Below are 11,694 nucleotides of genomic sequence, written 5' to 3' on the forward strand. Positions count from 1 at the left end.
CAGGCTCTGCCCTCAGTTGACATTCCCTCCCCCACAGTGGCGGCCCTAGGGATGGGGAGTGATGTGCGTCGCCCACCATGAGAGAGAGAGTTCAAAACCGAAGCATGCGAAGCACGACATAAATATGAAGTGTGGAAAACGCATTCCTCACAAAACAGTCCTTCATCAAATTCCCTGCATCCCTCCTCGACGACGTTATCGGGAGCATCCTTCAACCCAGCCCATTGGAGAGCGCCTACGAAAAAGGCTGAAAAATGTGACCAATCAGGAAAGTTATTTTTGTGAGAAAGAAGAAAAATGTCACCAAAAAGGGTCAGCAGATAACCCTATTGGGCTGAAAATAGCTGCCCGGTTGGCAGAGCAGTCAGGGAACAGGCAGAGGGCGAGAGACGTCATGCAAAGCACCGAGGGAGCTCCAGCTGCGTGAAGCTGCTGAGGGATGAGGAAATTGGCCTAATTTGGGAACATGAGCCCAACAGCATTGCTCAGATTCCTGCGAGAGAATCTGGCTAACTTTCAGTTCTGCGTCCTAGGAGGAACACTGAAGGGATGCGGGGTGGAGAGAAAGGGAACAGCTGTGACTCAAACATTTCTTCGGACAAGTGGATGGATCAGGGTCATCAAGTGAGAACTTACTCGCGCTCCAGAAGGATTCCAAGGGAGTAACCCAAAAGCTTCTCTTCCCTCTCCAAAAGCCTTTCTCTGCTAGGAGGGCTGTGCACCTACCTATCTAGCAGGAATCACAGAGATCAGACTAGAGTCAGAGATGAGCTGGATGACTCTGAACCAGTCGTCCAACCTCTCGAAGTCTCAGTGTCTTCATGGCTAATATGGGGTAAGAGTAGCCGCTGCTTCAAGAGCCACCATGAGCCTTAATGAGGACCCCACATGCAGTTCACCGAGAGATGGCAATCGTTCCAACATCAGCCGAAATTATTATGAAAGGGAGAGTCTGCAAACTAAAAGTTAAGCCACAAAGAGATCTAGACCCAAGTGAGAAGTGTTCATCCAAAAGAATGACCAGACCTAGACAGCTTTTGCCCAAGATCACTTTTCACCAATCCCATGATTCGGTAGTATAACTTATGGTAGAAGATGTCCTGGTCTTGAGGGAGTGTGTTAAGGGCAGGATCATCTGTATCAACAGAAGGTGAAAGCTTAGGCAGAGAAACTCTCAGAGCTGCCCTGACCAGAGAAAGGTACATACTACAGACATGCAGACATGCATCACGGGACAGTATCTGTAACCATAATACCAACCTCAACTACCACTCAACTATGCAGCTAGTAATCCAACCCTGAGTTGTGACAGGTGACCCCCAAAGTCCCCAAGACAGAAGAGTGCAGTCAAAAACTTTCTCAATAACTGCTGTTTCCTGTGAGCTGGAGACTGTGTTAAGCATTTTATCTGTATTACTTAATTTCTTTACGACATCCCTAAAGAAGTAGGTATGACTCTGACCAACTCTGAGCGAAACTACACGAAGAGCTCATTTTTAAGGTTACTCAGTACAATCAAATGGTTGGAGTTCTTGCAAAGTATTCAAAACTTATTGAAGGACGAGTCAAAGAAAGAGACCTTCCCCTCTCCTCTCAGAGAGGGAGGAAGCATTTCATCACCTGGACCGAGCCACAGGTAGAGGCAAAGAGCCCCGGGAGGCAACAGAGAAAATGGGCAGAAGGAAAAGATCCAGAAGAGTTGACAAAGGTAACTCAATCAGGTATCCTGGAAATTTCAGGGCATATAATGTTTCACTGATCTCTACATGACTTCGAATTAGAACTCTGGAGAGGAATGTGGATTTTTTTGTTGTTACTAAAAATAATTCTTTCCTGTCATACCCAAATTTATGGGAAAAAAATCTGTGTATGAATTCAATTTTTTAAAAAAGTGATGACACATCAGTTGGAAACTACCTACTCAGCAGCCAGTCTCCCCTACCCCAAACTGCCATGTTATGGCTGGGGCAACAGGCCTCACTGAAGAGCCCCTTGAAACTCAGGCTGTTTGAAGAGCCAGTTCTGATCAATGAAATATAACTAGAAGTCTCCTTGGTGAGGTCTCTGGCTACTGTTTTCCTCATAAGAAACAAACTTAGTGGACAAATACATTGAACTTTAAACTCTTGCCCCTCTCCCTACCTAGAATGCAGGTCTGACCCCTGGGGAGCAACCAGCCATCTTGCAAGTCACAAGCTCCAGATGGCAGAGGAGGAAGCTAGAAGGGGCCAGGGTAAGGCATGATGTTGCTCAGTGACTGCACCTGCCCTACTCTGCTCTCCACTGGATTGCCTGCTGTTAGAAAAATCATGCCTGGGCAGCCGGGCAGCACCGTCAGTTAATATCCGACTCTTGGTTTTGGCTCAGATCATGATCTCAGCATCCTGGGATCAAGCCTGGCATCAAGCCCCACACTCAGCACAGAGTCTGCTTGGGATTCTCTCTCCCCTCCTCTCTCTGTCCCTCCCCCTGCTCACTCACTCTCTGTCTTTCTCTCTGAAATAAATAAATCTTTTTTTTTTTTTAATCATGTCTGCTTGATTCAAAAACTGGGATCAAGTGTCTGATGCATGTGGCTAAATTATTGATACTAAGAGATGCACAAGAATGCCTGAAAATAGATCCATCCTCAAAGACCAGGAGATTTCAAGTTAAATGGAAATAGAAGGCAGATCAAATGTGAGTAAACCTGACAGGTGTATGAAAGGAAGGGGCAGCAAACTGCATGAGGTAGGCCACACATCAGCTCGGGCCAGCTCCTGCCAACTTCCGCCCCTGGGGGGTGGAGGGGGTGGGGCTACCAGCCCAGCATTTCCACTGGGCCAGAAGTTCTGATTTTAAAGAGAAGCCCAGAATTGGGATTTTCACGTCAAGTTTCCTAACGTATAAGTAACAACCGAATTTTAAAAGCTTTAGCTCTGTAAGGATCAAACAAGACATCACTACAGGCCACATTCAACATCAAGGCTACCAGTTTTCAACCTTAGCAGAGAGGGTTAAGGCAAAATAAAAAGAATCCAAGTCCTACAGAAATAATAACAATTAGCAACATACTGAGTGCTTCGTGCCAGACTGTGTGAAGGGCTTTACATCGATTATCTTATTTTTTCTTTTTAGCCGCCCTGTGGAGGATGTGATATCATGACTCCTGCCTTACCCATGAGGAAACTGAGGCTGAGTGAGGTAAGCCTGTGCTGTGCTCCTGGGACGCCGGGATGGCGCGGTCAGTTAAGCGTCCCGGCTCTTGGTTTTGGCTTTGGTGGTCTCCACCAAGGTAGGCTCTACACACAGCAGGGAGTCTGCTTGATGTTCTCTCTCTCTGCCCCTACTGTGCTCCCACTCACTCTCAGGAACTCTCTCTCTCTCTCTCTCAAATAAATAAAATCTCAAAACAAAAGAAGGGTGGGACGAAAGAGTTAAATAATTTGCTGAGTAGGGTTCACGTGTGGCAGAGCCAGGATTTCAACCCAGGCCTGTATGACCCCAAGCCCTGTGTCCTTACCCACTCTTCATGAGGAATGGCCCCCTGCACCTAGGAAGCACAAAGCCTGCTTTAGATCACTACCAGTCTCCTGAAGGGATAAGGAGTAGCGCTCTCGAAGAGACTTCGCAGTCAGTTTGACAGGAGACCCAGGCTCCTGGCCTCCTACGTGGCTGCCCTGTAATTAAAATGGAAAAGCCCTGTCCAATCCTCATCTACTCACGAGTTTCGTGAAGGAACACAAGGCGTGTGGTGCTGTCAAACGCATCTCTCCCTTAATCCCCACAGCAACCTGGTGGCATTGTTACCGCCACTAGACAGACAGTGAAATAGAGGATTAGAGAGATCAGTGGACTTGTCCAAGATCCAGGCAATTAGCAGAGCCGGTCTCCAGTCCCGGTTTGTGGTGTCAGGCCCTGTGTTCTCTCTGTTCTAGCAGACTGCCTCTCTGTCTCCTCCACCAGAGCACCCAGCTCCGCCACCTCACCTCAAAACAAACGTTCCTACCTATCTCTACAGTCACTCCAGGATGTCAGAATGGCCCCCAGGTGCCATGTTTATGTTTGCAGGGATAGCTTCCTCCTAGGATCTAGTCAGCAAGGGGACAAAAATAAACACGTCAGGTCATACGCTCAGAACTGGAATGTAAATGGGCACACACCAAAGTCCTGGGATCTAATTTTAGAAAGAAACAGCCGAAAAGTCCCACACAGCACACAGAGCATCTGGCCCTGGGGGAGGTTGCCCACACCGCTTTAAACCTCAGTCAGCCCAGGGAGAGAAGGAATCCTGGAATTCTGACCGGCCTGTCACTGCTGGAGGCACCAGTTGGGCAAAGAACAGAATGACTTTTCATCATGTTCTCTCGGAAAAAAGCTAAGGCCCAGAGGTGAATGTCCCTGGGGAAACACATAGGTCTTCCAGAAAGGCTGAAACCCCGTCTGTGCTTTTGAAGTTTAGCCGTCACAGTCCTGACTCTCACTGGGATCCACGGGGAAGGCGATGGGTAGGTGAACAATGCCTATGGACCCCAGCCAGGAAGCTGATTTGGTGTGGGGGTTACACAGAGCCTCAAGGCCAACAGGTCATTCCAGGATATCCTGGCCTATCACAGGCCCATCACCTAACCACCACAGGTGGCTGAAACCTCCTTCACAATTAAATAGACACGTGATCGGTCTTTCCGGCTGCCAGTGATCACAGGAGTGAAAGTTCCAATATGGCAGGAGATTTTGTCTCTTTTTTTCACTAAAATATGCCAACCCTCTGCAATGGTGCCTGGCACATAATAAACTTCAGTAACTATTTGTTGAAAAAATAGCAGAAAAGGATTTGCTATTGGGAAGATGTCCCTGGACCCACAGTCTAAAGCGGCCAGAGGCCAAGAGGAGACTCCATTAACCCAGTCTTCCACTTGGCCGTTCTCTTCTGGCAGGCATATGCTACTGTAAGTCAAGCTCCCTCAGATCCAGGGATGGGTATGATATGTCCTCTTCCGCCATCTCCCCACACTGAACCACCGTCCCCCTTACCGGGGCCTCCGGTGCACCACTATGTACTCACCTGCCATCCTGTGCCACTCTTCCTCAGCCTGTGACGGCCCCCGTCCGCACACGGTGCACCTCACCACCCACCCCCCTCAACCCCGGTCCTGTCAGCCTCACACCTGTGCTGGGCACTGTGAGAGACGGACGGCCTTCCAAAAGCTCACCTCTTATGAGGGGGCCAGTCATGGAAATGACTAGAATACAACGTAATAAGCACTATAATGCAGGTGCTCTGGGCTAAAGTCACCAACTGACAACCCATGGGCCTAATCCAGCCCACATGATGGTTTGTTATAATTAGTTGCTCACCTATAAAAATGTGTTGCTCTCTCACAAAATTTTAGACTGCCAGCATCTCTCAGAAAATCAGAGGATCTGGCAATACTGGGCCTGTGTTCCCCACAGTGTCCATCAGCTTTAGCTAGGCAGTGGTTTCCTCTTTACGGGGGACAGGTGGCCTCTGGTTCGCACAACCCATCTCCCACCCTCTCCCTATGATGTCCAGGCAGTGAGGCCATGGGCCAGCCACCAGCAGCTCTGTACCGGAATGACAGTTTCCTTAGAGTAATGATGCTCTGTACCCACATCTCTACAATAAGTAAGAAAGTAAAAGACACATCGAAAGGGCCATGTGGACTGCTCACAGAAGTGCTAGAGAACTTGCTCCCCATGAAAGTGAAGACTATTCCTACATCTGTGATACCGTAAGTAAGTGTACCTGTGTCTTGTCCCCAGCATGCTTTGCTCAGGCACCTGCCTAGCTCATTAGGCATCTCAGCGAAGGCCCCTCATCGATTTTAAACCTCCTATGGCCAATGAACTAAAGAACTGAGAAGAAGCCAGACTTCCTGCTGTGTGGGAACTCACTGCATAGTGGGGCAGATAAACACCTAAAAAGAAAATGAGCGCACTGTGTGAGAACATGCAGATGTCCTACAACAGGTACTACGGGCACCAAGAAGGAGCCCTACGCTGGCCTGCGGAAGTTAGGAAGAGCCGACAGATGGATTATCCCGAAACTGGTTCTTGAAAAGAGCACAGTTTATTCAAACGGACAAAGGAAGATACAAAACAAAGGGGATCTGAGTAAACTGCCAAAAATAGTGCCCTGGCATTAAAAGTGTTCCTCATCAGGATTACCCATGCTCCGTGGAGTAGCTGGATAAATAAATTCCCACAATTCCAGGCCACTCAGAAAAGTTTCCAGGGAAGTAAGGCCAGCACTAATCCCCTTCCTGCCTGAAAACTGTAGCAAGTGCAGGTCACTACTGAGAGCAAACGTCCAGTTGTGTAATCCAACCTTACATCACCAGCATGCCTCGCTGGCACTGATTCGGCAGATATAAAAACCTGGATTTCTACTGGATTTTGAAACTTCCCGGTCCCTGGCTTCAGCAAACTTAAGAACCGTCTTCACTGAGAATATAACGCAATGCACAGAAACTACTCTGGCTTCAAAGAAAAAAACGTTCCTCTTTCATTTCTTGTTACCAGGATGAATGCCAAGGAAGGGAATTCCTAAATCAAGATAGGAGGAAGGGCTGGCATTACAGAGAAGTGATATCAAATCCCAAATCCTTGCTCATTAAGTAATTACTTACTCTTAGAAAGCATTTTTTTTTTTTTAACACCTACCTCTCCAGTCAGAATCGAAGAAGAGTTCTTGCTACTGAGATGATTCTCAACTTGAGCTGCCTCCTGTTGAGCTCGGCGACCCATCTTCGGCCCCTGTAAGGAGAGATGAGTGCTGCTGACCCAAACATCTTTGAGCCACTGTGAGAACGAGAATTCTGGGAAGGTAAAAGGACAGGATTTGAGGTGGGGGGCGGGGGGCAGGGGGCGGGGGGGGGGGGAGGATGGAATTTGAGCAACTTGAACATATTTTTCAAAAATGCTCCATACCCTTAAAATAACGCCTGATGCCCCTTCTATTTGATAGGAAAATATGAAATTCCTGGATTAATGACCAGGGGTTTCTCTTTTAACTGCCATAGATCTTTCCTACCCAAAGAAATGCACACAGACATTCCTCTAGAATGAACAGAGACCTCGTGCCAAAGTTCAGGGAAGAAGGTGGCAAAGGCTCTCATGTTCCAATGCAGGATTCTAGAAAGGCCTCATTTCAAAGCTGCAGCCTGGCATGAAATTGTTATCAAAAAGGCTTCTGGGGGGAAGTATCCTTAAATTCCATGGCAACTAGCACCAGAGAAATATAGTTCGCATTTGCTCTGACGCATACACTAATTGGATTTGTGCTTCTAGAGAGTAAAGAAAATCTCTTACGAGAATTTTGAGCCATCAGCTTCAGAAATCAGAACGCTTTAAATTCTGAGTTATCAAATGAACCATCTGCAGGTGTTCCCCAAAGCCTTCCTGGGGTGGAGGCTCTGTGTCTCAAATGCTTCCCAGCACAGAAACAAAACTTTATTTAGGCAGACTGGTGGATGTTGAAATATTTATATTTCAGTTGTTGGCTTTTCTAAAACCAGCATTAATATAAGCACTCATTAATAAAATCTCATTTGGTGTGGCTTCACTGGATTCTCACAGGAGCAGGGACTAGGACTGATGCCAATTCACAAGTGTGGAAAGTGAGGCCCAGCAAGGCAAGGAAATGGCAGAAGAAAATCAAAAAGCAAAATCTTCTGTCTTCAGCTTCTCAGTTCTTTCCACTATCCCATGCTGGAGTTTCAGTTTTCAGATGTTCTAAGAACTGTCTGCACCAATACATTGAAAGGGGTTACACAGGAGTTGCATAAAAAATCCTATGACATGTTTACATTTCAAATTCAAGCCAGTAATTTAGGTTTCGGGGATGATGGAAACAATTTTTCTGATCAGCAGCTCATTTTCCTCCGAGGCAGACAGTTCCACCCCTCTGCCTATCTCTCCCCTTTCCCACTTGTCCTAGCACTTGGTATCTGAACATGGTGTACCATGCACAGTGGTTGTGCTAAAACAAAAATTCAACAATCTTGTCTCTAAATGCGGTTTCCGGGCGGTTTCTCTAATAACTGTAAAGTATTTTAAGGTTTTAAGCTTTTTTTGAAGGCCCTGTATAAATCCACAGGAATGACTGGTAGAAAAACTACTTTACTATATTTAGATGTAGGTGTATTTTAAATGTATAGTCTGTTTATTGTCCATTTTCCCCTGCCGGATTGTAAGTCCTCTGAGGACAAGGACTTTGCTTGTTGTTGCTGTTGTTTTTTTAAGATTTTATTTTTTTAAGTAATCTCTACACCCAACATGGGCCCTGAGATCAAGAGTCGCATGCTCGGGGCACCTGGGTGGCTCAGTGGGTTAAAGCCTCTGCCTCTGGCTCAGGTCATGATCCCGGGGTCCTGGGAGCCTGCTTCCCTCTCTCTCTCTCTCTGGCTGCCTCTCTGCCTACTTATGATCTCTGCCTGTCAAATAAATAAATAAATCCTTAAAGAAAAAAAAGAGTCACATGCTCCACCATGCTTTGAGCCAGCCAGATATCCCTGTGTTGTTGGTTTTTCCGTTTTTCTTTTCCCACTGCTACATCTCCAGCACTTAACACAATGCCTGATATACAATATCTGATACACAATAAATATTTGTTGAAAGAATGAATGCATAACTACATTTACATTCCCAGGGACTAAACAAGTTCACATCTCAGAAAGACCCGGTCACCTAATATTCTCTTTGGTCAGTCAAGGGACCTGCTTCATCCTAGAACAGTTGTTCTTGTCCCCTGAGAGGTGCTCCTCTCCAGTACCTTGGAGGACATCTGATGCTATCAGGGCCCTTCAAAACAGAGATTCCAGAGCAGAAACTGAAGACCTGCCGTGTGCCCCAATCTTCTAGTGACTGCGGTCCTGACTAATTTTAAAGGTAAAAGGGTTTGATGGGACTGTGATGGAGTTACAACACTGAACTTGGGTCTTGAATCGAGGTCGATGATCTACAGACTATATACACAACCAGGTAAATTGCAGCCTCAGAAGACATAGCAGCGAACTTCTTCTAATAACTTAGCACATGACAGGCGCTGCATGAAATGCTTCCCAGGCGTTACTCCGTCTCATTTTCATTGCAGCACTTTACTTTGAAGTATCAACATCTCCATTCTAGAGATAAGGAAACCAAGGTTGGGGAGCGTGTGTTTGTTGTTAATGTTTTAGATTTGGGTACAGTTGACACACAATGCTCACTTTTTTTTTTTTTTTTTTTTTTTTACCCAGTAAGCAGCTTCGTACTCCATCTGACCTCTGGGCCCCCCCAGCACCTAGCCACTCCTCCACGTTATAAATCCTAAATCATAAAAATAAGGTAGTGCCCACGACCCCTTGGGAACTCAAGGGGCAAGAAAAGGCCCTTCCAGTCAGCGCCAGCCTACCAGCCTGCCCTCCATGCATAAAACACTGAGGTTTTTACATGAAATTATAGCATGAGAATTCTCAAGGGAAAAAAACCCTAGCATGGGTGCAAGTGCGACTCTGGCCCAGGATGCCTCCAGTCACCCTCAGATATGCCCTCTCTAGGGGAGTTGGCACTCACGGCTCCAGAAAGCGGAGCCTGGCTGGGAAATTTCCCACGGGTCCCAGAGGCCGGCGGGGGCAGGATCTGTTTGTTTGCTTTCAGAGAATTTTAAAGAAAGCAAACCCCAGGCCCGTAGCGGCGGAGCCCACCGCTGCCCCGGGGGCGGGGCGGCTGAGGCAGCCTCTTCACTGGCCTCACTTCCGCGGCTCCGCGTCCGTCCGCTCCGGCCACTTGCGAGAGGCCAGGCTGAGGCGCCTCCGGGAAGCCGGGCCGGCTAGGTCGCCCCTCACCACCCGCCAAATCCTAGCCCCAAGCCCCCAAGTCGGTCCTCACGGAGGTGGCCAAGCCGCTGCGCCGCTCCTCGCCTAGGTCCAGCACATCCTCCATCTCCGCGGCCGCCTGAGGTCATTTCCTGGAAACCAAGCGGCGCAGTCGCGTCCCTGACGACGGCTCCGCCCTTTCATCTCAATATTTAAAGGAACCGCCGCAGGATTCCTGGAGTCCCTGTGCCACCTCTGAATTTAAACCAAAACTTTCCTAAACTGCTTTGCCTGACTTCTGGAAGAAACCCCCAGCTACTAAATCCTGCTAGCGCCGCTCCTATGGGACAGCGAAAAAAATGTTAGTCTTTAGGAACTGTCTACGTGTGTAGCTCTGTTTAAATACAGGTTATTAAGTGCAAAGCCTACTACTAATAGTAGTGATTAAATTGATCCTTCCTATTTATATAGGCCCTTACTATGAACAAAGGATTTCCTTAGTTATTAGCTCACGGGAAGGGTATAATAACCTTATGTGAAAAGCAAGGTGCGCCTATTATTTCCACAGGACAGATAAGAAAACAGGCTCACGGGAGCGGGGAGTGGTCAGGTGCAAATAAATAGTTTCTCATGGAACATGCAATATACATAATCTCTGCCTTCAAGAAGTTGACAGAGACTGAACCAAAATGTCAAATACCTAAGTAGTGATAATGTTCAAAAGTCAAGTTATCCCTCCAACACCCCCACATAGTGAGCATCAGTGATATCTCTGTCCAAAAATTGAGGACTGTAAGGTGCAAAGAGGTGGCTTGAGGGAAATCATCTGAGTGCCAAGCAGCAGAGCCTGATGACTTTTTGATATCAGATCTTATTAGAGTATTTTTCTCCTGCACATATTCCTAGGTACCAGCCATATTCCTAGGTCAGCAGAGGAAGATGTCCCTCGAATTCCCAGCTTAATGGGGCAACCGAGTGGAGTCTTTATTGACTCTCCATGTAACATCCCTGAGTCAACACCACGGGCCAGGTCCCCGGTGCTGGTTAGCTAGACACCCTCTGCCCCCCTGCCAGAAGATGGCTTCACGGTCCTGAAAGTAAGCAATATCCCTAGTATCATACTAGGGTAAGGCCTAGATGCCCACTGCTAAAAAGCCTTTTTAAATACCCAATAAACTACTCAGTTCAACCAGTCACCCACACATGTTTACTGGGTAGGGCCATGTGTTAGCGTGTCTCGTGACAGCAAGAGCACAGCTTGATGTCAGGAGAGTTGTGGGCTCATCCTAGCTCTGCTGATAACCACCTGTGTGGCCAGGCAGAGCCCTTTCTGGACCTCAGTCTCCTCCCTCGTAATTGCTCTTGGAGATGACCCCCAAGATCTGTTCCTCACTGAGAATACCCGTTTAGATTTTAATCTGATGAAGCATTCATTGCCAAAATCCAAGACAGATAAAACGTAGGCTCCCATGAATCCTTTGTTTTCGTCTTCCTTGGCACCAGATGAGGAAGAAGGGATTCATCTTTGGATTTTTCCATTTGGTGTGAGCTCATAGCTACATAACCACCACCTTACTGCCAGTTTCCAAACCCTAACTCCCACTTCCTCCCTGACTTCCTGAAAGCAAAAGGTGCAATACACCGTGCTCAGTTTGAGCAGAAAGAAGCCCTAGGGCAGTGGCTTCCAGACCTCGCTGAGCACCTGACTCACCTGTGGGGTTTGTCAAAAATACACGTGCCAGGGCCGCATCCCTGGAGACTGACTGGGAGTCCCAACGGATAGAACTTGAATAATATTCCTCCCATCTTGCAGGTGTTTGCTTAAAGGCCTCAGTAAGGTCTTCTCTGTTACCCTATTTTAAGTTTCAACAGTTCCAACCTAGGCACTCCCTAATCT

General features: G+C 47.4%; 1 protein-coding gene across 1 annotated transcript in view; it reads right to left on the reverse strand.

The window, feature by feature from the left end:
- The window catches only part of IFT43 (intraflagellar transport 43), a 79,646-nt gene extending 69,685 nt beyond the window's left edge, over positions 1–9,961 (reverse strand). Inside the window, exons 1-2 of the mRNA XM_059182745.1 lie at positions 9,871–9,961; positions 6,664–6,756 (exon numbers count right to left, since the gene is read on the reverse strand). Of these exons, the coding sequence (XP_059038728.1) occupies positions 6,664–6,756; positions 9,871–9,924 (147 nt within the window). The 5' untranslated portion in view covers positions 9,925–9,961. The remainder of the gene's footprint in view (positions 1–6,663; positions 6,757–9,870) is intronic.
- Between the last annotated feature and the right edge of the window lie 1,733 nt (positions 9,962–11,694).

The sequence above is a fragment of the Mustela lutreola genome, chromosome 7, assembly GCF_030435805.1.
Source record: "Mustela lutreola isolate mMusLut2 chromosome 7, mMusLut2.pri, whole genome shotgun sequence".
NCBI lineage: Eukaryota > Metazoa > Chordata > Mammalia > Carnivora > Mustelidae > Mustela > Mustela lutreola.